The sequence below is a fragment of the Orycteropus afer genome, unplaced genomic scaffold (genome assembly GCF_000298275.1).
Source record: "Orycteropus afer afer isolate SDZICR_OR568_19922 unplaced genomic scaffold, OryAfe1.0 scaffold00085, whole genome shotgun sequence".
Lineage (NCBI taxonomy): Eukaryota > Metazoa > Chordata > Mammalia > Tubulidentata > Orycteropodidae > Orycteropus > Orycteropus afer.
In genome coordinates, this window is record NW_006921672.1 from 10,773,632 (window position 1) to 10,800,055 (window position 26,424).

General features: G+C 54.3%; 2 protein-coding genes across 2 annotated transcripts in view; both read right to left on the reverse strand.

The window, feature by feature from the left end:
* Nucleotides 1-6,120: 6,120 nt before the first annotated feature.
* KCNH4 (potassium voltage-gated channel subfamily H member 4) lies at nt 6,121-23,502 on the reverse strand. Its single transcript, XM_007942151.2, has 16 exons — nt 23,427-23,502; nt 21,301-21,534; nt 20,846-20,992; nt 20,591-20,718; nt 19,513-19,756; nt 19,048-19,205; nt 15,371-15,578; nt 13,451-13,645; nt 12,817-13,016; nt 10,956-11,205; nt 10,162-10,406; nt 9,490-9,528; nt 8,945-9,297; nt 8,571-8,677; nt 7,943-8,016; nt 6,121-6,516 (listed from the first exon to the last, which is right to left on the reverse strand). Exons 1-16 carry the CDS (start codon nt 23,500-23,502, stop codon nt 6,121-6,123), a joined length of 3,054 nt encoding a protein of 1,017 aa, XP_007940342.1.
* Nucleotides 23,503-25,548: 2,046 nt separating this feature from the next.
* The window catches only part of HCRT (hypocretin neuropeptide precursor), a 1,274-nt gene continuing 398 nt past the window's right edge, over nt 25,549-26,424 (reverse strand). The window contains exon 2 of the mRNA XM_007942152.1: nt 25,549-25,902. Within this exon, the coding sequence (XP_007940343.1) occupies nt 25,549-25,902 (354 nt within the window). The remainder of the gene's footprint in view (nt 25,903-26,424) is intronic.

Sequence of the window (26,424 nt, forward strand, 5' to 3'; positions counted from 1 at the left end):
TGGAGAGTGGGGTAGGGGTGGGAGAAGAAAACGGAAGCAGAGAAGGGAGGCCAAAGATGAGGAATGCTAAAGGCCTGAGAGGAGCTCTGGTAGCATAGTGCCTAAGGCACTTGACTGCTAACCAGAAGGCTGGCGGTTCAAACCCACCAGCCACCCCTCAGAAGGAAGGTTGGGCAATCTACTTCCGTAGTGATACTGCCTCGGAAACCCAAGGAGGGGTCGCTATGAGTCAGGTCTGACTCCACCGCACATAACCACCACCACCAACCAAAGGCCGGAGAGCCTGCAACCTGCATAAATGCAGTGCTCGCCTACCTGGTCAGGCACGTTCATTCATTTAACAAACAGAATGAACGGGGGCCCAGTATGAGGGAAGATGAGGTCACGTGTGATCCCAAGTCCCAACCCTGGCTCTACCCCTTTCTAACTGTATGATCTTATGAAGCTACTTCAGTTCCGTCACCATCTTCTCTAAAATGGGGATACAAATTCCACGATCTCACAGGATTCTTGTGGGGAATGTGTGTGAAAAGAACTTTTTAACATCAAAGTGATTCATAAGAAATGAGTTGTTACTGCCCCTCAATAGTATAAAAGAAGATGTCCAAACCAGAAGGCTAGTGGTCCAAATCCACCCAGATGTGCTTTGGAAGAAAGACCTGGTGACTTACTTCTGAAGAGTCACAGCCACCGAAAACCTTACAGAGCACAGTTCTACTGTACACACATGGGGTCGCCAGGAGTCGGCGTCAACTTGACAGCAACTAGTTTGGTTTTTTGGTGAATAGTATAAAGGTAGGAACTCTGGTAGTGTAGTGCCTAAGGCATTTGACTGCTAACCAGAAGGCTGGCAGTTCAAACCCATCAGCCACTCCTCGGAAGGAAAGCTGGGCAATCTACCTCCGTAGTGATACCACCTTGGAAACCCAAGGAGGCGTTGCAATGAGTCGGCTCTGACTCTACAGCAGTGAGTTTGGTTTTGGGCTTAGTATAAATGTAGAAAAAAAACTAGCTTTGAGAGGCACAGGGGGAGGAGAAGGACAGCATCAGAGAAGGGGAAGAGGGATTTCTGTCCCACCCAGAGCCCTACTTCCTTCCACCAACCAATGTCAGAACTCTGGTTGGACTCTACAATCTACGGATGCTAGAAGTGGCTACGTAACCACTTGGCACACTGCTGCCCTTCTTCTGTCTTTGAAAAGCAGAGCTCCTTCCAAAGCCTTTTCAGAGGCAGAGCTGGGAAAACACATCCAGGCAAAGGAAAGGTGCCTCAGAAGATTGGTCAGTCTCGTCCCAGGACACCTGCAGAGCTCCTGAAACCACAGTGCATTACTGAGGAGATGAGTTGGGTCAGAGACCAATAGCTGGTATTCAGTCAGGTCTCTCTGGCTCTGCCTCCGAGGCACAGCTGACCAAATGAGAGAATCCAGGTTGGCCACAGAAGTCTCCAAGGACCATCCAAAGAAGCCCAATACTGATGGAGAGCTTGTGGTCCAGCTGTAGATGCTAAGGACAAATTTTTTTGTTGTCCAGTAACAAGTGAAATAAGCGCACCCAGGTCTAGCTCAAAAGAGTGCAGAAACCAGACATTAGTGACTCTCCAAAAGTAGTCAGAAAATCTCAAGGCAAAAAGCAATAGTACTTGTAAGCAGCACCCAAAGGTGGGAAGGTTGGCCCAGCACACTGAAGAACCACAGGAATGCCAAGGATTGAATGGCCTTCCCTCCCTTCCTCCACTGTAGATAGCAAGGGTCAGTCCTGGACTCAAAGAGTCAGGCTGCTTCTCATTAAAGTAGTCTCTGGCCTGTACTTTGGCCACATAACAAAGAACCTCCCAGTGTGGTCAGACAGCAGCCATTTTACACACCTAAGTCCCAAGCAAAAGACAAATTGTCAGTCCAGGTTGTCTCTTGGGAAGGTTAAGGAAACAGCAGTTTTTGACATGTATGGGAATTTTTTCAGCTAATATGCAAAAATTATTAATCAACACAAAAATGATCACATTATGAACTCTGAGCTGCCTTTGTGATTTTGATCCATTCCTCTGTAATCTACAGTTTTTTCCAAGCCCAGAGAGGACTGGAGGTAGACCCTGGGACTAGAAGCAGTGTGGACCTGTTGCTCAGGGCGGGAGACCCCATGGGTGGGTGTCTGAGGGTGGAAAAGAGATGGCCCAGGACCCTTCAACTCCAGACTCGACTCCTCACTTTTGGTCTTATTCTCCTCCCTACAGACCAGCAGACAGCAGTATCAGGAAGAGAGCAGTCCCTCTGAGGCAGCTTGGAAACCACTCATCAGCTCTAGGAGGAGAGCACTGAGCCTAGAGTAAGGGGGGAGGCGGAAGGGAGAGAAAAGATGATAAATGGGCAGATCCACCCTCATCTGTGATCTGTAGCTAGGATTGAGCAAACCTCAGCTAAATTCTTCAGAGGCAGGAAGAAAGATACACTCAGAACAACATAACTAGGAACAGGGCTGGGGAAAGAGGGTGAGACAGGAGAAATCAGCCAAGTCCTAATAAGCGAAGTAGACTTCAAACTCTGCCTAGGTCTTCATTTGGCTCTTTGATTGAGGGAAGAGAGGAAGTAAGGAGTTAAGGGAGCGCGAACACACTTCTGTGCGTGTGGAACAGTCCCGTCCAGACGTCCCCAAAGGAAATCGAGACAAAACTCTAGGGATGAAGGGGACAAACTGTTTTTTGTGGGGGGCGGGGATGGAAAACGACAACAGACAGCACTCCCCTCCACCTCTAAAAGACAAGGGAGACAGGTTCCTTCACAGCTAGCAAAGATTCCTCCAATCCTGGAAGCAGAAAGATCGGAACTTAGGGTCTCTCTCTCACAACTGGCCTGGACAAGAAGAGAAGGTCCATAAAGCTTTCCCAAGGCTCACGAAGGGCATGTAATGGAAGGAAAGGAAGGGTCCTCCTTTGGCCTGAAGCCTAGGGGGTCCCTTAAACTGGGGCTACGGGTCGGGGGAGGGGTCAAGCCCTGGGAGCTTGGGAGGGGCCAGTGTTCCTCTAAGCCGGGGTTGGGCGGGAAGAAAGGTTGCCCGGGAGAGGCTTCAACGCAGGCGAGACACTGGGTCCCGGACAGGCACACTCACGGAGGCTCCGGGGCGACGGCGTTACTCGGGGCCGGGGCTCGGACAGGCTCCGCTCCTCTCCCCCCGGCGGTGTCCCAGGCTCCGGCCTCCACTTCCGCCTTTCAGCCGCTCCGGATCCGGATCTCCGCCTCTGCCCCGCCCCTTGATACTCCCAGGTGACTGACAGGGCAGAGAGGCCAATGGGAAGCACTCTAGTCGCCTCACAAGCGACGCCGGTGGGTGGAGCGGGAGAGACGGGCGAGCGCGCGCGAGGGTCGGCGGGACTTGTAGTTCGCAGCTCTGGGAAGAGCTGGTCGCCGCCTGGGACTAGGGTTTAGGGTGGAGTCGGCTGCCGGCAAGGCGGAGCCCGGCCAGGAACTTTTAAGGCCAGACCCTCCAGCCGCGTCACCGTGGTTTCCAGGAGCCCCGAAGGGATGCGGGTTGCTGAGCACTGGAAGAGGTCAAGGGCCTGTATGTGCGGAATTAGGGAAAAAACATGGTGTGAATGAATGTGCACTTGAAGCCGCGTGAATCAGTCTTGGGTACTCGTTAACCGAAGGAAGCCCTGGGAGCCAGATTGGGACATTCTGCGAGGTTAGTGGGTGAGATCAAAGGGAGAGCTCTTGCCACCGCTCAGTCATAAACCAGTACCTTTTTGCATGGGTTTGGCCCCAAAAGTCACCAGGACCATACCTCTGCCTTCCCCATTCATAATCATAGAGTAGAACCGTTTCTGCTTGCCCTTCACTTTACTCCCCTCTCCACACGTATCATCGGAAGGAAGATGGGGCAATCTACTTCCGTAGTGATACTGCCTCGGAAACCCAAGGAGGGGTCGCTATGAGTCGGGTCTGACTCGATGGCACGTAACAACAACAACCACACGTATCAGGACTGTTTGTTTCTGCGCGCCTCGCCCCTCGATATAGATTAGGGCCACTTCTGCCCAGCCCCACCCCCAGCACAAGCTAATATCTCCTCTGGTTCTGCATCCTGCCCCCCACGGACACCACTCAAAACCTGTATGGAACTAAAGCTCACTCTAGAGACAGTTGTGGACATTGTTCCTATCACACCAGCCAACAGTCATACTCTGGAGTGTGAGCTGGAGAGTCAGTCTAACTAGGACAACCTGGTGTGAAATGTGCCCACACCTAGTTCCATCAGGTCACCAAGATGCCTCTTTCTTACAATATCCATGTTTGCACCCCACTCCACCTCTCCAGCCCTCTTTCACACCCACTGCCATCCACCAGTGATCATCAGAGACATGAAGACCAAGAAGGAAGAGGGGCTTGGGAGGACACAGGAGGAGTGGAATGGGATTCCTAGCCAGTTCTTGGTTGCGGCAAGCTCTTCCCGCAAACCGTGCTGTACCTAGGCCTGCAGCAGCAGGTTCCTCCATAGGAAGGGTGGAGAGTCCCTTTTCCAGGGCTGGCGGTGGACCCAAGCCAGGTCCTGGATCTGTTATCTCTAGCTGTGACTGGGAGGAGGGCAGGTATAAGGGGCCCACAGTGACTCATTAAGGTTTCTCCCTCATTGCTGGGGCCCTAGTGGCATGAATGTGGTGCCAAGTGCATTGGCTGGCGCCTTTGCCCTTCCTAGAGACAGCAGTAGGGCCCTGGGGTGCAATGTGGGAGTGACTGCCACATGGGCTCCTCCAAAGCTCTGGGGCACTCAGACCAACCCCCAGAAACAGCCAGAGCCAATAGCTACAAAAATAGAGTTTATTTCCCATCCAAAAGTGAGTTCAGGGTGTGGGGTGCTGAAAGAGAGCTGGGCGACCAGGATGAGTTTGCAGTAAGTCAGGGCCCTGAGTGAGACCACATTGGAAGAGGCTTGGCTGAGGTCAGGGGTAGTGGAGATAGGAAGTGCTGCAGGGACTGTTTTTCAAGTTGCTGGCAGTAGAAGAGACCACCATAAGTGACAGCCTGCAGAGAGAAACAGATGTTGATAGACCCAGGCCCAGGGATAGAAACAGACACCGCTGGGATCAAGAAGCACTGACGGGTGGTGGGGGGCAAAGGGACCTGTGAGCACACCCTAAGGCAGAGGTTGCTCACTACACTCCCCCAGGAACCCGAAAATTCAAGTGAGGGAAGCTAGCTGGGTGATAGGAGATGATCAAGAAAGGTGGGGGCTGCAAAAAAATGGGTTCCTGTGTGCTGCCCCCATCTAATGAGGCCAGCAGCCACCCAACACCAGTTAATTACTGCTAGGTGGGAATGTTGGCCCAAAGTGGTCAGACCTCCTGATTTTTTTTTTTCTTTTAGAGAAGCTAGAATATCTAGGTTTTTATATGAAGTCCCCTGATTTTTAATGTTGGCAACTAATTTCCTATTTTTAAGGAAATGTTCTGGGATCCAAGGAATCCATGTCAGGGACCCTCAGTTTGTTTCCTATGGCTGAGAGATGTGGCGTGCCCCTCCAGCCTGGACTGGCAGTGGAAGACCTAAGAACTCTTGTGTTGCTCAAGTGCCAGCAAAGGTCTCAAACCTACTTCTCCCAAGGTCCCACTGCTCTTGGGGTCTTTAGCAGAGACCTGGGGGCTGGAAGAGAAGACCTCACAATATCACTAAGCCATCTCCAGAATGGAATCCTGCAATATTTCCCTCTTGCTGTAGACTCAGCTACCAAGATCCCACCTGCTCTTGCCTCAACCTTCATTTCCCAGGCTGGGTCTGGGGCCCGTGCCCACCCTCCTTACCTCCCTCATCTCTCTACCTGCCTCCAGGTCCCGGGGAGAAAGTAGCACATCTCATCTTCCCAGCCCAATGGGCACTGCAGTCCATCTCATGCCTGCTGGGTTCCATGGCCTCAGATGGTTCCCCTCACAGAGGAGGCGTATAGGGGAAGGTTTGGAAAAGGGAGCAGGGTCAGGGGTGACCATGCTTTGTCTAAAAGTCCAGAGAATCCAGTGCCAACCAGACCAGCTGGTGGCTTCTGACCCTGAGGCAAAAGGCCAAGGGGCCCAGCCGCTCCCTGGATGGTAGGCAACAATGCCCACCCCAGACAGGCCTGGGCCCGGGGCCAGGGTCAGTGGAAAGTGTCCGATCTGGACCGGAAGCTGTGCCTCATGAGGCTTGGGGTTGGGGGTGAGGCCTCTGGCAATGGGGAGGGTCCCAGAGGGTCAGGCTGGGAAGGGTAGGGAGACAGCATAGGGGACCTGGAGTCTCGGGGAGCAACCCCCATCTCCGCTGTCCCCACAATGGCCGGGCAATGGACCTCAGCAAGTGTAGTATCCTGGAGGCTAGGTGGTGATCCAGACAGACAGGGAGAGACACATGATGGCCTCAGCTGGGGGCAAGGAGACTCTGGGGGCCATGCTGAGTCTGTAGGGGGGCCTGGGGGACCCAGTCTGGCTTGTAGCAGGCTCATCATGTGCCGAAGCTCCTGGCTGAGCTGAGACACTTCCTGGTTGAGCCGGGCGATCTGTTGAAAACACACCATATTTTTTGACAGATGCCACAATAAGCACCCTCGACAGTTTATGCGGTTCCTTCATAACCACCCTCTGTTCATGGCCACTCTGGGAAGAAGGCAGGGCAGGGATGATTCCCGCCTAGATGCAAATACCCTAACCTCTTTCCATAAAGGAATTGGGGCAGCAGATAATTGCTTCCCACCACCCCCTACACACACTTTACAAGATGCAAAAAAAAATGCTCAAAGGGGCTGCACAGCTGGGAAGTGAGGGATCTCTCAGGTGATCCCATCATGGTGTCTCTGTCAGTGGTTCTTAAACTTCAGTGATTACCAGAATCAACCAAGAAACTCATCAGAACACAGATTTTTGGGCCCCACCCCTGACATCCTAGATTCGGTGAGGCCCAGAAATCTATATTTTAACAAGTTCTCTAGGTGGTTCTCATAGACACTTAAATTTGGAAACACTGGCCAGGAAGAATGAGGGGTACCCGAGGTGAAGAGCAGAAGCAAGGCTGGCCTTCAATGTTGCTGAACAAGGGCCAGCTCCGCCCCCAGCTCCAGGGCCCCTCTGGGAAGCCTGATGTTTATCGTAGCAGAGGGAAGGCCGACTCCCAGCGGCTGGGCCTGGCTGCTCTGTGGCGACAGTGCTGAGATCCCTTGGGAAGAGGAGAAGGCAGAGCCTCCACACACAGGATCTGGGCTCTTCTCAACCAGAATGGGGGCTTGTGGGTCCAAGTCCCCTGGAAGCTGAGGCCTCTCAGCCCCCTTGACCTCTGCTGCCGCTTTCCCACCATCTGCTTAGCACTCATTTCCCAAGGCTGGGATAAGGGAAGGAGCCCTGGTGGCACACTTGTTAAGCACTCGGCTGCTAAATGGAAGGGGAAGGTCAGCAGTTGGAACCCACCAGCTGCTCTGTGGGAAAAAAATGTGACAGTCTGCTTCTGTGAAGATTTACAGCCTTGGAAAATCTATAGGGCAGTTCTCCTCTGTCCAATAGGGTTGCTATGAGTCAGAATGACTCACTATCAACAGGTTTGATTTGGGATAAGAGAAAAGGAATTGAGCATCCTAACTTGGTGGAGGGAGGGTACCAGGCAGGAGAGAACCCCAAAGCGGTGGAGGGAGAAAAGGCCCTCTCTTCTCAGGCTGGAAAATCTGAGCCAGCTGGAAAAGGGGAATGAATAATTACTGAAGACCCTCGCGGTGCCAGGAACCAGACCAGCTCTGCAAGCACTCTTCACCTCCTCCTCACACCATTCTTCCATGAAGAAACTCAAGTTCGGAGAGGTTATAGGACTTGCCCAAGGTCACCTGGTTACCATGACTATTTTAATGGCTCCAAAACCTGAAAAGCTTTTTGTATCAGACAATCTCTGATCCCAAGATGATATTCTCCAAGGTCAGAAGGGAGGGGTCAGCCCTAACTCACCTCCTGGTTCAGCCTGCAGACCTTCTCCTTTACCTCCTCGGCTTCCGTGGCCAGTTCCTTGCTGGGCCTGGTCCCTGCAGGCAGAATGGGGTGGGGAGTGCAGGGAGCACAGGCACCTGAGCCTGAAGCCTGGCTGGGCCCCTCCTGTTACTGGGCGGGTGGAAAGCAGGGGGAGAGAAAGCTCTTGGGTCAAGGAGATGGGAAACCCAGACTCCTCAGGCTGGTCCCAAGGACCTGCAAACTCATTCCCCCACCTTCTCCCCAGGCTCTAGGCATCTGAACATCTGCTTGTTTTGCCTTTCAACAACTGCTCCGCTCTACCCTTAAACTCTTACCCACCCTTTAAGATACAGCTTAAGGGGCCCCTCCTCTCCTACCACAAGGTCCTGTTCTCGTCTTGGTCATGGTACTTAGCACCAGGCCCTGCAACTGTTTATCTGTGTACACAGGTGTGCCCCACTTAACTGGGCACTTGCTGAGAGCAGGCGCCAGGGCTGGTTTGTCTGTTCATTCTCAGCACAGCACCTGGCACATGGTAGGCCCCTACTGCATGTGGGATGAATGAATGAATGAATGAGTGGCAAATGAGTGAGTGAACGTGAATTGAAGTCCAAGGCTGGGCCCTTACCTGTAGGAGGGGCCTGTGAGCGGGATCTTGGGGGCTCAGATTTCCTGCTAAACCGGAATGTGGGGGCCTCAGCTGTGCTGCCAGAGTCCTCAATGCCATCCACTATCCTGGGGGTGGGGACAGTGCTCATCAGTACCACAAGGAGGTAAGGACAGAGCACGCACGATAGGCAGAGGGTGGATGGGGGGCAGCAGGACCAGGGAACTGGGAAGGAGCAGTGGTCAAAGGGGGTAGGGGTTGCAAGCTGTGGTGGGATCAGGAAGGGTGGGGTGGGCAAATGGGGAGACAGAGAGGACACTGCTCAGAATGCTGGGGACAGAGCCCAGAAAAGGTTCTGGAAGCCAGCAAGAATAAGGGAGAGGCTGGAGTCTCACCGGGGACTGAGGTCTGGAGGTCCAAAGGTTCCCAGTGGGGGAATGAGCAGCTGAGGGGGCTTCCAGGCAGCAGAGCCCCTGGGGGGGCCATGAGGGGAGGGGCTGCAGCCCCGGCCAGCCAGGGCAGGGGAAGGGGATGAAGACAGGGAAGGAGAGGAGATGAGGGTGGAGAACGGGGGTAGCTCCTCGCCCAGAAGGCTGACCAGCGAGCCCCGAGGCCGGGAGGGGCTGAGGTTGGGCAGCAGGAGGGGCCGGCGGGGCCTGGGGCCACCCCCAGCCTCTGCCCCACCCTCAGCCTCTGTGATGGATGGCAGGGTCTTGTCTGAGGAGGAGCTGAGCCTTTCCGAGCGGGGCTGTGAGAGGCAGAGAGGCAGCTGATGTCTCAGGACAGTGAACAACAGGCCCTTTCATTAAGCAACAGCTTTCGTTTGTGGATGCTGCTCCCCATCCCTTCTCACTGAGCAGAACTGCCAAGAAAAGATGTCCCCAACTCCCAACCTTCTCCCCAGTGCAATCTCACCCCCCACCCAAGAAAAGGGTGTTACCTGGGAGAGGCGAGGGGACCGAACAAAGCGGCTGAGGCCCTGTGGGGACATTGGGGGGGGATTCAAGCTTATCCACACCTCCCCACTCCTCTGGTGGAGCACCTCCTAATTCCACCCAACAGTGGCGAAGGGTTGAGAATATGGGTCCCTTTTGTGGAACTGAGCCACAGACACCCCCAACTCCGACTCAGAGAAATCCTGAGTGGCAGAATGAGACTAAAAAGCAGCAAAAGACTAGGGTGTAAAATAGGCCCAGAGCCTAAAACAAAATGGGTCTCAGTAAACATTTGGTGAGTGGAGACCCAAAGGTTGATGCCTGGTCCAGAGAGGGCTTTGAAGGAGGAGAAGCCTATGAGGGGTGTTGTCTCCAAAGTAGGGCCCTTTGAAGGAGTCTGAGTGAGGCTAGGGGATGGGCAGCAGGAGACAGGTCAGTAGAGTTAGGCATAGAAGGTGGTGAGAGATGGTTCATGGGGCTGGTTGATGGCCAATGGAGTAGTGTCAGTGGGGTTGGACGATGTTAAGCATGCAAGGGGCATGCAAGAAGGGTGCCTGGGTTTGAGAGATGATGTTTTCAGGATGGAGGGAGATTCATGAGATTCTCTCGGGCTGGGGGAAGTCTGCTTTGAAGAAGGGGACCCTGGAGGGGGTGAAAGCTATAAGAGGTCTACGTACATTAGTGTCAGAGCCCTGGCGCAGGTTGAAGGTGAGGTCCCGGGGCAGGCCGGCCCGAAAGGCAGCCCCATACTCAGGGTAGAGCCTCAGGACCTCAGCCAGCCCTCGGCTGCTCAGCTGCTGCAGGCCACAGTAGGTCAGTGCCTTCACGTCAGCGCTGGTCTTCAGCACGCAGCTCGGGCCTGCACTTGACCCAGGCTCCTGCCCCGGCTCAGGGATATCTGCCCCAATAAGGTCCCCCTTTCCTGTGGGTAATGGATGGGGACAGTCATCTGGGGCAGAGGGACCAAAGGGATATCAGTGAGAGGTGGTCAGTGGAGTTGAAGAATGGTTAAAGATGGGCCAATCAATGGGATCAAAGTGGAAGTAATCAATGAAGTTGGGAAAAGGTAAGTGGATAATGACTGGTGGGGTTGGGATATAGTCAATGGGAGATGTCAATAGGGCTGAAGGAATGATCAATGGAATTAGATGATCAATAAAGAATGGGCAGAGGATTAATTAAAGGACAAATATCAGTGGAACTGAGTGTCAATGGGGAAGGGTCAGTGGAGTTGGGAGACAGTCATTGGTAAGGGTTGGTGGGTTGGGGGGATGCCCAGTGGGATTAGGGGCAAGTCAGAGGGGAGTGGTCAAAAGGGCATGGTCAAAGAGGGATAGTAGGAGGGTGGGGGACCAAGAAAGAGTACTCTCAGCCAGAATTCCAGGTCTCCACTAGGGGTATCCCGTTCCCTAGACTCCTGGCCATTCCCAAGGGTTCTGGCATTGGTAGTGGGTGGTAGGGGACTCCTCACCCAGGATTGCCAGCACCATGTTGTCACGGAGCACCTCAAGTGAGCCAGAGCAGACATAGTAGTGCGCCTGTAGGGCATCCCCACGGCGCAACAGGTACTCGCCAGGAGCGCAGAATGAAGTCTTGATGTGCAGGGACAAGGCCCGCAGGCAGCCCCTGCTCGCTGCTCCAAACAGTGGTAGCTGCAGGATCTCCCGATTCAGGTGCATAGCAATGTCAGCTCTCAGCTCGTCTGGGAAGTCACGCAGTAACTGCATAAGGGGCATAGGTCATTCTGGCCATTCCCCTGCTGCTGCTACTCAACTCTGCAAATGTGTGGAGCTGTCTTCAAGGAGAGAGCTCCAGCTTACTCTTTGCTTTGAAGGCGCCCATCTCTGACTCTGAGGGAGACTTCTGTATGTCTAGGCTCAATTGTGCTTGACCTCCCAGCCAATTTCTGGGGCAGAGACTAGGTCATCTCCCATCTGTCCACTGCCCAAAGCTATACTCACTGGTTACTCATTCGTGTCCTGATTACTCAATCCCACACATCCTAGGACATCCCTGGTTGGCCAGACCAGGAGTCCGGAGATTGGGAGTCAGCTCTGCTCCTAAATCCCTGTGGTCCTTGGGCAATCCAATTCCTCTCTCTGGGCCTCAGAACTCCCATCTGCAAAACTCAGAGTTTCACCAGATCTCAAATCTTACCAATGACGTCCTAGGGGCCAAATTTAATGTTCAGACTTCCATCCTCATTTTACCAAGTCCCTGACTTTCTGACTTGTCTCTACTAGAGAAACTGTTCTCTCTGGGCTCCTGTGACATGGTTCCTCAGTTCTCCTCCCACTTCTCTGACTGCTCCTTCTCCATTTCCCAGGCTCCTCAGCTGCAGCCTTCCCCGTGGCTCTCCTCTCACTTTCCAGACACTCCCTTGATCATTACAACCGGTCCCATGACTTCCCCACCACCTGTGAGGCCCAAACCCCAAATCTGGGTCCAGACCTGTATTTCCAACTACCTGCTAGGCAACTCCACCTGGAGCTCCCACAGGCACCACATCCTCATTGTGGTCTGACCCTGGACTCTCATTTTCACCCCTAAGCTCCATCTTCCTCCATCCAGCCCTTTGCCCAAGCCAGAAACTTGTGAGTCATTCTGTACTCCTCTCCTACAACTAGCTGATCCCCAAATCTCATAGATAGTACCCTCAGAAATATTTCACTAACCCATTCCCTCTTACATCCCCATGCCACTCTCTGGCCTAAAATTCTTGCAGGATACAATTTAAATTCAAAGTCACCCTTGAGCTGCGTGGGCCCACTTCTCTCCCTCTCTCCCAATGCTGTGCTCCCGAAGGCTCACTGTACTACTTTCAGTTCCCTGCACATACCCTTCTCTTTTGTGTCAACACTTCCGGACCTGGGTCCTTATTGCTCTGTCTGCCTGGAATGGCCTTCCCTTGGCCGACTGACTTCTTTCTTGTCCTTCATGATGTCCCTTCCTCTGTGCCACTTTTCCTGACTCCTCTGGGCCCCTAACGCACCAACTTCCCTCCATTACATTTCTTCTCCATAATTATTTATTTGTTTGCCAGACTAGGGGCTCCCTGAGGGCAAGGGCTGAGTATAACGACCATCTTTGAGTTCCCAGAGTCCAGCACCCAAGCTGGCGCATAACAGGTACTTAAGAAATGTTGGCTGAGGCCTGAGCTTCCATATTCCAGTGCGAAAGAAAAGGGATTTGGATTTGGGTGGGTGAGTGCCTGCCGCTGTGTGCAGCACCTCACCTCCCTGGGCCCCATTTGCTCCCATTCTAAACTGGGAGAGCTACCATTCCTCCACTTGCTGTGGGGGAGGGAGGGAATGCAGGGCTCTGCGTATTACCTCGTTAGCATCTATGCCGCTGTTGACTGCCCACGTGGTCTGGAAGTACTCGAGCATGCGCTGTTTGAGCGGCCTCGGCAGGCGGTGCACGCGGATGAAGTCCTTGAGGTCCTTCATGCGGCTGTGGTAGAGCGAGCGGCGCGAGTACATGCGCTGGATGATAGCCGTCACGTTTCCAAACACCACGGCATGCATCAGCGCTACGGTGGTGGCGCAGACAGTGGGTCAGGGGCGACTGTGGCGCCTCCCGCTTCCTCCCCTGCTCCCAAGCCCACCCTGCCCTGGAAGGGCCTCTAGGTTCCCGGGGACCAGCAAGAGAGCCGTGGGCAGGCCTACAGGTTGCCAGGGGCTGGGCTGGGGGCATAAATAGGGGGTAGTCGAGAAAGACATAGACCCTCCGCTGAGGGTCTTTTGCCACACCCCCGGCCCTTAATTGGGTAGTGACGTGGATTTCCCATCCCAGTCTCGCAAGAGGCCACGCCTGTTCCCAGCATTCTCCAGGGTCAGCACGTGCTGAAGGGACGTCATTGAATGAATGCACAGCTGTCTGGACTTGGGTGGACACCTTGGGCCTCAGTTTCCCGTGGCACTGGCCTAGCAGGGCCTCCCGAAGGGCAGGCGGGCCCACCCTCACCGCCTATGAGCATGGTGCAGATGGAGAAGATCTTCTCGGCGTCAGTGTTGGCGCACACGTTGCCAAAGCCCACGCTGGTGAGGCTGCTCAGCGTGAAGTACAGGGCTGCGATGTAGGCACTGCGCCGTGAAGGGCCACCTGCCGAGCCGTTGACGTAGGGCATCTCCAGCCGCTTGCCCAGCTCATGCAACCAGCCTGGGGTGGGGTGGAGGGAGAACCAGTTTCCCATGAGCTATGGGCGCTTGACCTTGCGCAGGTATTGACTGAGGCACTGGTGTGCACGGGTTGGCACTGGAAAGGTGAGGAGCGGACTGGGGTTCCTGGTGGTGAAATGGTTACAGTTGCCACCAAGAACTACATCTTCCTACACTGCTGATTGGTCAGGGGGCCCTTCAACTCACTGCTGTTTTATTGGGCACCTCTTTGACCCAGAGAGACACTTTCCGGGACCTGGTGGAATTTACAGTCTGGAGGGGAAAGAAACATGAAATTACCATTGGAGGTGGGAGATGCTTTACAAAAGGGGAAGCATAATGTATCTTGGAGTCCGGCGGTGGTGTGCTCAGCTGCTTACAGAAACACTGGAAGCTGAGTCCAGCAGAGGTGCCTCAGAAGACAGGCCTGCTATCTACCAAATCAGCCATTGAAAACCCTATGGAGCCCAGTTCTGCTCTGACAGGTGGGGTCACCATGAAGCAGAGTCTACTGGAAGGCAACTGGTTTATAACGAGTCTTAGGAACCACACAACAGGTTAGGGTTAATTAGAAGTTAATAAAGTTGGGAGCGGGCAGTTCTTGGGTGGTTTCTTGATTGTTGTTTGGTGCTTGTCAAGTTGACTTCTGACTCATAGTGACCTCACATGACAGAGTGGAACTGCTCCGTAGGGTTTTCTAGGCTGTAATCCTCACGGAAGTAGATCACCAAGCCTTTCTCCAACAGAGTGGCTCGGTGGGTTCAAACCGCCAACCTTTCAGTTAGCAGCTGAAGGCTTAACTGTTGTGTCACTAGGGCTCCTTGGAGGGTTTCCGTAGGACACGGCATTTCAGTTGAGAGTGTAATGAACAGAAAAGCCACCCAGGTGAACCAAAGAGAGGAGACAAAAGGGGAGAGAGGGAGTCAGAGAAGAATATTCTTGTTCAAGGCCCAAGGTGAGAAAGCCCATGGGGCTGCAACCCAGGGAGCAGGGGAGAGAGGGAGGCCAGGTAGGGCTAGAGAGGTGTGCAGGAACAAATCGGATATGAACTTTATTCTGAGGGCAGTGGGCTACTGGAAGTGTCTGAGCAGGGGTGGGGCAGGCCAGCATTGCTTCTAGGGAGACTAATTTGGCTTAGGTGTGGATAGGTGGATGGAGATGGGAAAGGGCTGGGAGACCAGGATGAGGCTACTACAGAAGCCTAAGTGAGAGAGGGTGGTGGGATGGACTGCTGAGGGACAGAAGGGATGTAGGCAGTGGTATTGATGTGATGGATAGGTGTGGGGATAAAAGAGAGGGAAGTGTCAGGATCTGATGGGCCTTCCAGTGGGACACTAAGGGCATGGGCCTTCTCCAGCCTGGAGAAGGCAGGATTGATGGCGGCAGAAGGGATTGATGGTGGAGAGGATGGGCCAAGCTCATTTAGGGTCTCTGCTTGTGCACTCCATGTGCCTCCTGTGCCTCCACTCAATCACAGTGTTCTGTATTCTGATTCTCTGTCGCTGCTCTTGCTCCCCTGCTAGTCTGGGAGGTCCCAGAAGGCAGAACCCTTGTCTTCAAATCAATACTACCAGTGCCTGATCCAGAAGGAACTCAATGCCTGCTTGTTGGCTGGATGGAGGAAGGGGGGTGGGGGCCCGGGTACTGGTGGAGGCATCAGCTTGGGAACTTAGTGGACAGAGCAAGAGTATGAGTGGTCAATGGAGGCCCGGGGTTGGTGGCTCACCGATGTCCCAGAGCAGCGGGTCATTGGCCTCCATCTCCCGGCGCCCGATGACATACCAGACACAGGCCATCCAGTGGGCAAGGAGTGCAAACACAGACATGAGCAGCGTGAGCACCACGGCGCTGCACTGCGAGTAGCGCTCCAGCTTTTGCAGCAGCCGCAGCAAACGTAGCAGCCTCACTGTCTTCAGCAGGTGCACCAGCGATGTCTGCGGGAGCGTGGCGGGGGAGGCTGTCAGCAGGCACACCTCGTCACAGTCACAGCCCTCATGCCCCCTCCCCTCCTTTTCCCTCCCCATGCCTTCCCACCAGAGGCCCTGGAGCCAGGGAAGCTGCAGCAAGGGGAAAAAAAATCCCCGCTGTCCTGAGAAGGAACTACAGTGGGGGAGAGAATAATAGTGAAACTAATACTGGCTTCCTACATACATGTACCAAGGAACCCTGGTGGCACAGTGGTTCAGCATTTGGCTGCTAACCAGAAGGCCAGCAGTTTAAATCCATCAGCCGCTCCATGGGAGAAAGATGATGCTGTTTCTTTACATAGAGATTACAGCTTTGGAAACCCGATGGAGTAGTTCTGTCTGTCCTATAGGGTCACTATGAGTCAGAACTGACTCCACAGCAATGAGTTTTTTGTTTTGTTTTTTGGTGTCTATATATACCAGGTCTTCAGTCCAGTGATCCTCATTGTCCTTAATTTGCAGGTGAGTAAACTAAGCCTCAGAGAAATTAGTGACTTACTCAAGATCACAGACCAAGGAAACGATGGAGCTTGACCAATACCAAGCCCATACCACACTATACTGCATTTGGGCTGATGGAGAAGTCAAGTCAGGCCAGAGGCAGGAGGAAAGAGAGAAGATCTCTGACAGAGCCCCTGCTGGAAGCCCCCAGTGTCTTGGACACTGCCAGCTGTGGATAAGAGCTGGTGACTGTGACAGGGGCCTCTCCCTGAGACATAGGGCAGCACGGTGGAATGGGAACAGGCAAGAGGGAGCCTGTGCAGCTGGAGGGTTGGAAGCCCAAACACGGGGGCACTTCTCCCTGCGAATCAGTTGCAGATGAAAGTCACACCCAAGAACTGGAAAGAAAGAGAACAGGGACTAAGGAAGCCTAGGCTGGGAGATCTTGGTCCTTATGGTGCTGGGATGGGTTGATGGAGCTAATGGTACCTAATAAAGGTCCTGTAAACATGAGCTAATATCATGACTACTACTATTCTCATTGGTAATGTTAGTATTTCAAAGGGTCCTTCCTATCTTGGGGGTGAGGAACAGGTGGGGCTTATCTTCTCACGGGGCAGCTTGGAGGCTAGGGCTGGGCCTCTGGGGTGGTGCCTGGGGAGCCTTGTGTGAAGGCCTTCCACTGCCCCTTACGGGCCTCCAGGATCATCCCTCATAGTCCTGGTCCCACACTGCTCCGAACCACCTCATGCCCATTTTCTCTAATCTGAGGTGAAGGAGCTGGAAAGGACATGGCTCTAATTCCCCCATCATGGATCCTCCCTGGAGCCTAATGCTCACCCCCAGCTCCCAGAGGTCCTGGCTCTAAACTTGAGTCCTGCAGGGTTTCTCCCAGTCACCTGTCCTGGGCCCTACTCCCTTGGGAGCCCTCCTCTTATTCTTCTAGGACCAGAAAATCTCAGCTCAGGCCAGCCTCCTTCAAGCCCACAGCTCTGCCAGTGCTGTCCATCTTCTGTCTTTGTTCTGCCTCCCTCCAGCCCCCAGCATTGTTCCTCATCTCCTCTTAAGCCAGACTACCCACTCAGGCACCCTGGTTGCCTGGGAAGCAGGGTGGTATACTGGAAAGAATAGCAGGCTAGGAGCCTGGAGATGTAGTTCTAATTTCCTGTTTGTTACTTGCTAGCTGTGTGATCTTCAGCAAGTCACTAAACTCCTCTGTGTCTATGTATTTGAAAAAGAGGGATAAGAGTCTGCCCCAAAGGGCTACTGTGAGGTTCCTGTGTGATTATGGGTGTGGAAAAATCTTGGTGAACACTAAAATGCTTCCAAAGGTACCAGAGGAGGAGGGCAAGGGGCTCTCTGCAGTTCCCCCTCTCCTACAGGGACAGCTGTCTGTCTGGTGGGCACAGAGGAGTATGTTTGTGAGGACAATTGGAGCTCTGCTTGGAATGGCCAGGGCCTCAGGGCAGACATACACACATGCACGTGTGTAGGAGCATGCACACACGTGTGCACAGCCAGGAGAAGAGGCCCACAGCCCGTTGGCGGCTAGTTAAATCTGTCTGCGTGTAGGTGGTTTCCCACTATAGCTAGTGTGGCAGAGAGAGGAGCTCATAGGGAAACTGCTCTCCACCTCCCAACCAACAACTGAGGGGGTCTGGGGACACAGGATGGGACTCCCTGACCCTGGACCTGAGAAGACCTACTGCTCTGCTGGATGGGTCCAGAGCTGAGCCCTCAGGGCATCTCCTGGCAGCTCCCCAGGAGGACACAGGTCTGGGTCCTCTTTGCCTCCAAACCCACCCCACAGCCTCGCTCTTCTTCCTGGGCTTGACTTACTGTGCTACCCTTGAATGCTCTCTCTCCTCATCTCCAGCCAGCCAGGTCCTGCTCACTGCTTAAGGTCTAGCTCTATTCTCACCTCCTTCCAGAACTCTTTTTAGACCACCCTAGCCGATCCCTGATCCAGATACTTTTGCCTCCCAGATTTCAGATCATTTTTGCACATGCCTGTGTTCCAGCCTGGAACTCCAAGGCCAGCTAGCTCTGCACCCAGCCCCAACCCAGCAACACCTCATCCCCATCTTCCACTCCCATATTCCTTTTCTGTTTCTGATGCCCTCCCCCCTCCAGTATCCCTGTCCCCTCTCCAGCTTAGCCACCAGGAAGTCACATCCTTGTGCCTTTTTCCCACAGTGACCATGCCCCACACAGTGCTGTGCAGACAGCTAAGTGCTCATCAGTTGTTTGTTAAATAAAAATGTGAAAAGTACCACTCATTTGGCATCAGACCAACGCTGCCTTGGTAGCCCTAGTTAGCTCTCTCTGCCTTTGTCTCAGCTTCTCTCAGAGATTGTGAACTGAGTTCCCCAAGAGCACAGACCTTCCTGATCCTTCCAGCACCTAGAACAGGGTTTGGCCCACAGAAGGTGCCTAACGAGTGTTTGCAGATGGATTGATGGGAAGGACTGAGTCTGGGTTTGGAGGTCTCCTGATGGGAGGTGGAGGAGCCTAGGTGGTGCAGTGGTTAAAGTGCCCACCTGGCTGCTAACCAGAAGGTTGGCAGTTAGAACCCATCAGCCACTCCATGGGAGAAAAATGCGGCAGTCTGCTTCCATAAAGATTTATAGCCTTGGAAACCCTATGGGACAGTTCTATTCTATTCTGAATAGAATTCTCATAATTCTCTTATGAGTTAGAATTTGACTCAATGACAGTGGGTTAATGGGAGTACCTAAGTGGTAGCAATGGTTAATGTACTTGGCTGCTAATCAAAAGGTTGGATGTTTGAGCCACCCAGAGACAACTCAAGAAAGGCCTGGTGATCTACTTCCAAAAAATCAGCCACTGAAGCTGCTACGGAGCACAGTTCTACCCTGATGCACATGAAGTGGCTCTGAATCAGGGCTGACTTGATGGCCACTCACACTGGTAATGGGAGATACTGTGTGGAAGTTGGGGGACTAGGCTGCATGATGGGACGGGGGTCACTCACCACGGTGATGTTAAAGACGTAAAGCAGGTCAAAGGGCAGAGCAGCAATAAGGTCCACGAAGAACCAGGTGGCCAGGTAGTGGAGGCCAATGGAGCGAGGAGCAGAGATCACCTGGCCGGACTGGGACACATAGGTGGTGCGGAAGTTCAGGATGATATCTGGGGGTGCAAGAGACTATTACTAGGGCACCTTGGCTTGGGAACTCAGGCCAAGGGGCCAAGGAACTAGGCATGCTGACAACAAGCCTCAGAGACCCAGGATGGAGGAAGAGGCAAGGATGGAGAACATGGATTGGGTCTCTGGCTGGTCCTTAGGGAGGAGATGGCCAAAGGCTGAAGGCTGCAAGGGCTGGGGTCAGGGTACATGGACCCAGAAATAGATGAGCTTACAGGCTCAGGATGGCATGAGAATTGGCTGAGCGGGTCCCCCTGTCCACCCCAAGTCACATGGGGCAAAGGATCTGACCTAGGATGAAGAGCATCTCCACAGCAATGTCGCTGACAAGAGTGTGTCGGGAGGTGATGGGAGTGTCGTCATCACCCGAGAAGCAGACGTTGTAGGGGACGGTGACCGCAACATAGAAGGTGGCGAGGAGGATTAGACCATCCCAGACAGCCTTGGGGACACTGTAGTGGAGGAGGAGGCAGCGGGATCCCCCCACAGAGGCGACCTTGTACTCAGGCACTGATGGCTTTGGCTCAAACACGTTCTAAAGGGAGAGGGGTGGCAGTTGGGGACACTTGGGGGAGAGAGGAGCCAGGGCTGGGGGAGGGAGATGTAAGGAAAAGGGAAGAGTGTAATGGAATAGGTGGGCACAGCAAGGGCAACCAGGAGAGGAGACAGAAGGTGTAGGAGATGTGTTCAGAGGGCAGCACCTGACATTGAGGAAATCCCAGTCTCCCTCTTGAATCAATCATGTCTTTGGTGAGAGGATGTTTACAAGGCTTGACCTGCATCCTACTTATGACAAGTCAGGCACCACAGCTTGACAGCTTGAGGTACCACTAACTCCACCCACACAAGTGTTTCCTGGGTTCTAGGGGCACAGTGGAGAGTGGCTGTTTTCCAGTGATAAGAGGAGGCTGGCATGGCCCGCTCCACTGCCTGCAGCCCTAACAGACTGCCCAGAGGGTTGGTGATGCAATGCTCTGGCTTTGTTGGGGTCCTAAGAGGAGGTACACAGGCCTAGATGCCAGGCCTCCAACGGGGATTCTCCCCAAGACCACAACAGCTTATGATTTCATACCCCATGATGTTACCCTGTCACATGGGTGGATGATGATGTAATTGCTACACTTGTGACATCATCAGAGCAGAGTAATGTCAATCACCCAAAGAAGCAAGGAAGATGTAATAGAAGGAGGTATGGGGGTGGGGTGGGGATGAGGCTACAGTAAAAGAGTGGTACACGGGAACTGGGTGGAAAGAGGGACGAGCCCATGGAGGGGGACCAAAGAGACAAGGGAACAGGGAGAGAGCAGAAGAGTGCCTCAAAGTCAAGGCTGGAGGACTTGGGAGTAGTTGGGGTGAAGATAGGGCTCACATTATCAGTTTTCATGCCTCTCTGGCCCCGGCGTCCAAAATGGCCAGTCAGTCGGTGTAGGACAGTACGGCTCTGCCTCCTGGTGGACCGAAGTCTTGAGCTGGCTCCCCTTCGGCCAAGGGAGTTTTCTGTTGGGAAAAAGGGTGTAGAGATGAGTAGGGACACATCCCAAGAAGCTGGGTAGGGAGAGGTCTTTTGTGACTTTGGGCAAGGGCCTCTGACCCCTTCATGCCTCTTCCCCACACTTGCAGTTACCATGGTTACTGTCTCCATGGCCTGCTGGAGGGCCAAGTCCTGGGCCCCCACTCTGAGTGATGTCCTTGAAGGAAAAAAGGAATAGCACGACCTCCCCCATCTCATTCTTGATGGGCATCATGTCCAGGAGGCACCAAAAGGCTGAACCTGTAGATGAGGAGAGGAGGGGGATGATGAGTGATTCCACGGCCTCTCTTTCTCCCCAGTTCCTCTGGGTTTCTGCACATCATCAAAGAGCTTAGTATAGGTTTAGAACTAAGAAACCCCAGAGATTATGTAAGCCAACTCTTTCATCTTATGGATGGAAAAACTGAGACGTAGAGAGGGTCAAGGACACAATGTCACCCAGTCATCTTGTGGCAGTGTAAGGAGCACCCAGGCTTCCAGTGTGCCAAGTGGCCTCTTGGTAAGGCCTGGGGTCTGGGTGGGTCTGTAGGGCAGACTGGACCCCTCACCGTCCTTGCGATAGAAGCAGATTTCAGCCCTGTGCTCCTGATGGCCCTGCAGAGCCTTGTGTAGCCGCTGAAGGGCTGGCTCACTGGTCTCTGGGCCATAGAGGAAACGGCAGCTACAGGTTTTCTGCATGACCTCGGTGCGGCCGTAGCCGGTGAGCTCACAGAAGCCGTCAGAGCAGTAGACGATGGGGAAGCCCCGTGGACCCTGTGCGTTGGCCAGCAAGAAATTGCTGTCTGTGGGAAAAAGAGATCAAGGTCAGGCCAAAGTCAGGGGAAGAGGTCAGCTTTTAGGTGGGCAGCATTTGCCCCAGCCGTGGCCAGAGGTCACAGAGCTAGATGCTTGCCAGGTTCCAGTGTGGGTCCTGGAGACCCCCTTGGGATCTTCTGAAATTAGAGAAAGAAGAGATACAGCAAATAGACAAGCACCTAAGAGTGACCTAGAACTAGGGCAGGGACTACTGAGGGAATGGAGAAGCAGCCTTAAGAAGTCGTGCTGTTCTCTACCTGCCTTTAAACTGGTGAGCTATTGCTGTAGGAGGCAGCACAGCACTGTAAGGGCATGGGCTCCAGTACCCACCCCTGCCACCCATGTGTGACCTTGGGCAAGTTAGTGAACTCTTTGGTGCCTTAGCTTCCTTATCGGTAAAGTGGGAGATTATAATAGTGTCCTCCTCACATGGTAGTTGGGATGGTTGCTTGAGTTACTGAAGGAGAACAAGTTCTGGCACATTGGAAGTACTACACAGAGCGAGCTACAACCAAGAGCTTCTCTGAGAAGGTGAAATGATTCCCCCACAGTTTTCAAAGTCAACATACTGTTGTCCCATTACAGTGCGGGCAGGGCAGAGATTCTAGTGATACTGCACCCATTTTATTGATAGGAAACCAAAGGACAGAGGTTATTCAAACTCACAAAACTAAATGTGAGGGGAGGGAGAGAGTGATGAAGAGGGCCCTCATTCCCTGCCTGCCAGGAAAGATCTAGTTTCTGGATTACTTTTCAGTTAATTTCAGGGCCCTGTCCTTAATGTTAACAAGTCTGACAGAAAAGGGCAATGGGGTGTGGCTCCAATAACCCTCAGCAGGAGAACCCAAGCTGGCTCTCTCCAGCTCCAGTGGGTGGGAGGCTGCAGTGGGGCTGCTGCAGACCATCCCAGGACAGAGTCTCAGTCGAGGGAACTGGCCTCAGACACAGCTAGTCTCGCGTGCCAGGTGGGGTGAGTGTCTGGGGGTGGAGGGGATGATGGGGACACTGAGGGTACCCGAGAGGTGCTGGGCCCCAGGCGCAGCCTCCTTCCATCCCAGGGTCCGTTGCCCCGGTTACGGGTGCTATGGAAACAAGGGAGGTGTGTGTGTGTGGGGGGGGAGGGTAGGAAGGCGGGTAGGGCCCTGGCGGCTCGGTTTCCGCCCTCGGGTACCGCTCCCCCACCCTTTAGATCTCGTCCAGGGTTCCCTAGGGGGACAAGGGAAGATCTCTTGGCTTCAGGGTAGGAAGAAGGAATGGCGGGAGAAGAGGCGGGGAAAGAGGGTTGCAGCTGTCCAAGGTGCTGAACCTGGAACCCAAGCGGGGGTGGGCAAGCAGGGAGTTCCCTCCATCACACCGATCGCCCCCCTCCCACCTCACCCTCTCCAGACACAGACGCGCCACAGGGTCGGTGGTGGCGATTCGCGGAGCGCGTGACCTTAATCTAAGCTGGGTCCTGCCGAAGTCTTATCTTTTTTTTTCTAGGGGGAGGGGGAGCTGGAGACGTCTGAGACTACCCTAGTGTGGCCGGCCACCTCGTCCCACCCCGGGTCTCGGATGCCTCCAAACACGCCCCCAGCAGAGCTCTGCCTTGGAGTGGGCGGCTCCTAAGGCCCCTCCTCCGTTTTGCCGCACAAAGAGCCTCTCATCCTTTGAGTCACACCCCCCAACCTTGGACCCCAGCGCTCCGGGCCCTTTTCCCGTCTTCCCTTGCAGGGCGCTCCCCACCCAGCTCCCTTACCTCGGCCCCGTAAGTTCCCAGACCCTCAACTCTTCTCTCCTCTCGCCTCCGGTCTCGCCACATTCAGGAGTCCCGAACCGGCCGGGATGGAGACTTGGCGACCAGCGTGAACCCCTACCTCCCAGCCTCTGCCCAACTCACGCGTGCCGTCGAAGCGAGTGGCGATGGTGTCCAGAAAGGTGTTTTGCGGGGCCAGCAACCCCTTCATGACCGGCATGGCCCCGGGCGCGGGTTCGAGGCGCGGCGCTGGAGGGCCTTCAGCGCGGCCAGGCGGGAGGGGGCGCGCTGCCGGCGGGGCCGGGGCGCCCCATGCGCCCGCCTGCCTCCTCCCCTCTCTCTCTCGCCACCGCCGCCGTCGCCGTCTCTGTGCCCGGAGCCCTGTCGCGCTTGGCTCAGCTTGGCGCCGCCTCTGGGGGCCCCCTCATCCCCCGCGGGCCGGGTTCTTTTCCCCCGGGCTCGGCCCGCGTCCGCCACGTGGCCTAGCACTGGGAGGGGCCGCCAGCAACACCCGCACCCCTTTCGGCGCCCCCCCTCCGGGAGGGGAGAGGCCCACGCGTGTCTCCAGGGGAGAGAATTCAGGACACGCCCACCGGGAGGGAAGACCTGCAGGAGTGAGGCGGGGCTTGTATGACAGACACGCCTATCTGCCAGAGTGGTCACGCCCCCACGCGTGGTTCCCTGGCTTCTCTCCGCTCCTGCCTGTGGCTCCGCCCCACGGGTTTCCCCGCGCGCCGCCCACGCTGGGGCTAGAGTCTGGTTTGCAGTGCCGCCTGCTGGAGTTGGGATATTTTGCAGCACTCCATATTCCTGCACTCCGGTTTGAGCTAGTAAGCTGAGAGAGATGTTTTTTAGGTGGGTAGTTATGCAAGTCTTCAAGGGTGCAGAGATGGACTTTTGCTGATAAGGATTGAGAGGCTGGGAGCTCCAGCTCCTAGAACGCACCACTTAACCCTCACCTTGTGCCTCGATTTACCTATGGCTACCTGGCGAACTCTACTACTGAGCACAGCACAATAGAATGAAAAGAGCTTTGGGGTCGACGGGGTCAAATTCCAGGTACGTCACTTACTAATTGTATGACTTAGCCTGTCTGAGCCTCAGTTTTCTCACCTGTAAAATGCAGTTAGTGATTCTTAACTCATGTAGTGATTGTGAAAATGTAATGGAATAATACCTGTCTTTGTTACAAAGTAAGTGTCTTGAAGAGCAATTACTTTTCTGTTCTCCTTCCTCCTACTATCTCACCCTCTTCCTTCTGCTATTCTTCAAGTGCAAGAGTCTGGGGGCTGAGAAAGATCATTTTCAGGTGGGTAGAATTACGGCTTGCAGATCTCCAAGGGTGCAGAGATAGACTTGATCTACATCCTCTCTGGGAAGGAACCAGTGCGGCAGCATGAAGGACCCAGGCGAAACCAGATATGAAATTCCTCACTGTAAGCAGAAAATTACTGGGATGGCTGAGGTGGCATGGGGTGGCTGCTTTCCAGGACAAAACAACTAAAGCCAGTGAGAGTGGGAAGATAGGCCTGGGAGAATCCTGGCCCATGTTCCCACCTCACCCCAAGGTTCTGATCTGGGGATCATCATCTGGGACATTAGTTTGTTGACAAATGCCACTTCTGTGTCACTGCTTTTAAATGTCTTAAGCTAGAGTTGCAGAAAAGTCGTGGCCTACCTCTGTCTATGAATTTTCCATGGCACCCAGTTATCTACAGAATGAAGTGTAAAGCGTGAGCATTTCTGAGGCTCTTCACACTCTGGGCTGCATGCTTCACTGGTCCCCACACCCTAGGCCACAGCCACTCTGGATGATTCATTGTTGAACCCCATATTATCTGCCCTTTCTGCAGGCTAGACGCTCATCTCTTCCCAGCCGGATTTTGCTCCTCTGTGCAACTTTTCTTGTTCTCTCTGCCTTCCCATGTAAACTACCCTGCACAGATTGACTAGTAGAGCATTGAGGGACATGTCTGTTCTGCATCCTTCATTCCCAGAGCGCACATATCTGGCACTGGGAGCTCCCCAGCAAGTGTAATTCAGACCCAACCACTCACCAGCTGAGGCCGGTGCCCCAGCCCTCTCTAGCGTTCCCAAGTTGCGCTCCTTGAGGGGCAGCGCGCGATCACACAAGAACAGAGACCAGCCACACTAACCCGAGATTCGTCTTTATTGCCTTTTTCTGGGGGCTGACACCCTAGCAGGCGGAGGGGAGAGGGCAGGGACAACACAGGGCTAGAGTAAGGGCTCAGAGCCGTGACTGTCCTCAAGGCACGGCGGCAGTGGAAGCTGCGGTGGGACAACGTCTCCCGGGACAGGGGCGCGGCGCGGGTTCTGCGCCTGCGCGTCGGCCCATGGTCAGGATGCCAGCCGCGTGGTTGCCGCTGGCCTGCAGGAGGCGCTGCAGCCGGCCCTGGAGACCTGGAGGCCCGGGCCGCCGCTTTCCCAGCGTCAGTATGCCGGCCGCGTGATTGCCGGCGCCATGCAGCAGCTCGTAGAGACGGCAGGAGCATGTCTTCTGGCGGCAGCAGTCCGGCAAGGGCTGCGCGGCCGCGCCGGGCGAGAGCAGCGCAGGCGGGAGCAGTAGCAGCAGTAGCACCATAACCGCGGCCCAGGAGATCTAAGAAGGCGGGAGACAGGGTGCTGGGGGACTTCCCACCACGTCCACCACCGGTCCCCAAGCCTCGACTCTGCCCTGTCGGCTCAGCGCCCCTTTTGTGCCTGTAGGGCACTGCTGGAGATGGCTTATAACTGGTTCCTTTAACTGCTCATACTTCCAGGCCCAGCACAGCATCTCCTCCAGAAAGCCCTTTGAGAGTCCCTGAGTGAATTACTGTGTCTTCTGAGTACCTTTACTCTATTGTATCCTCATTAGAGCCCTTAACATTCTCCACCTTGGAAAAGGAATATCAGTCTGTCTGCACCAGAAATTTTGTAAGTTCGGGGAAAACAGAGGCCCTGTTTCATTTTCCCATCATGGCTTAGAAATACAGAACAGCCCGCTGTCCACAGCAGGCAAACACGTGGAAATCAGGGACAAACAGGACTCAAGCTGTTGTCTTGTCTGCTTGGTCCCTTGGAGTAGAAACTGAACTCAGTGCCTTTGCACCAGATTCCTACTCCTTGGAACACGGTTCCTCTC

Excerpts from the sequence above, each read along its gene's own strand:
- KCNH4 (XM_007942151.2), bottom strand. The coding sequence starts at position 23,502 with ATGCCGGTCATGAAGGGGTTGCTGGCCCCGCAAAACACCTTTCTGGAC. Across the intron at positions 15,579-19,047 it reads ACGTCTTTAACATCACCGTG|ACATCGCTGGTGCACCTGCT; the intron begins GTGAGTGACCCC and ends ACGCTCCCGCAG. Across the intron at positions 13,646-15,370 it reads CCCGCTGCTCTGGGACATCG|GCTGGTTGCATGAGCTGGGC; the intron begins GTGAGCCACCAA and ends ACCCCACCCCAG.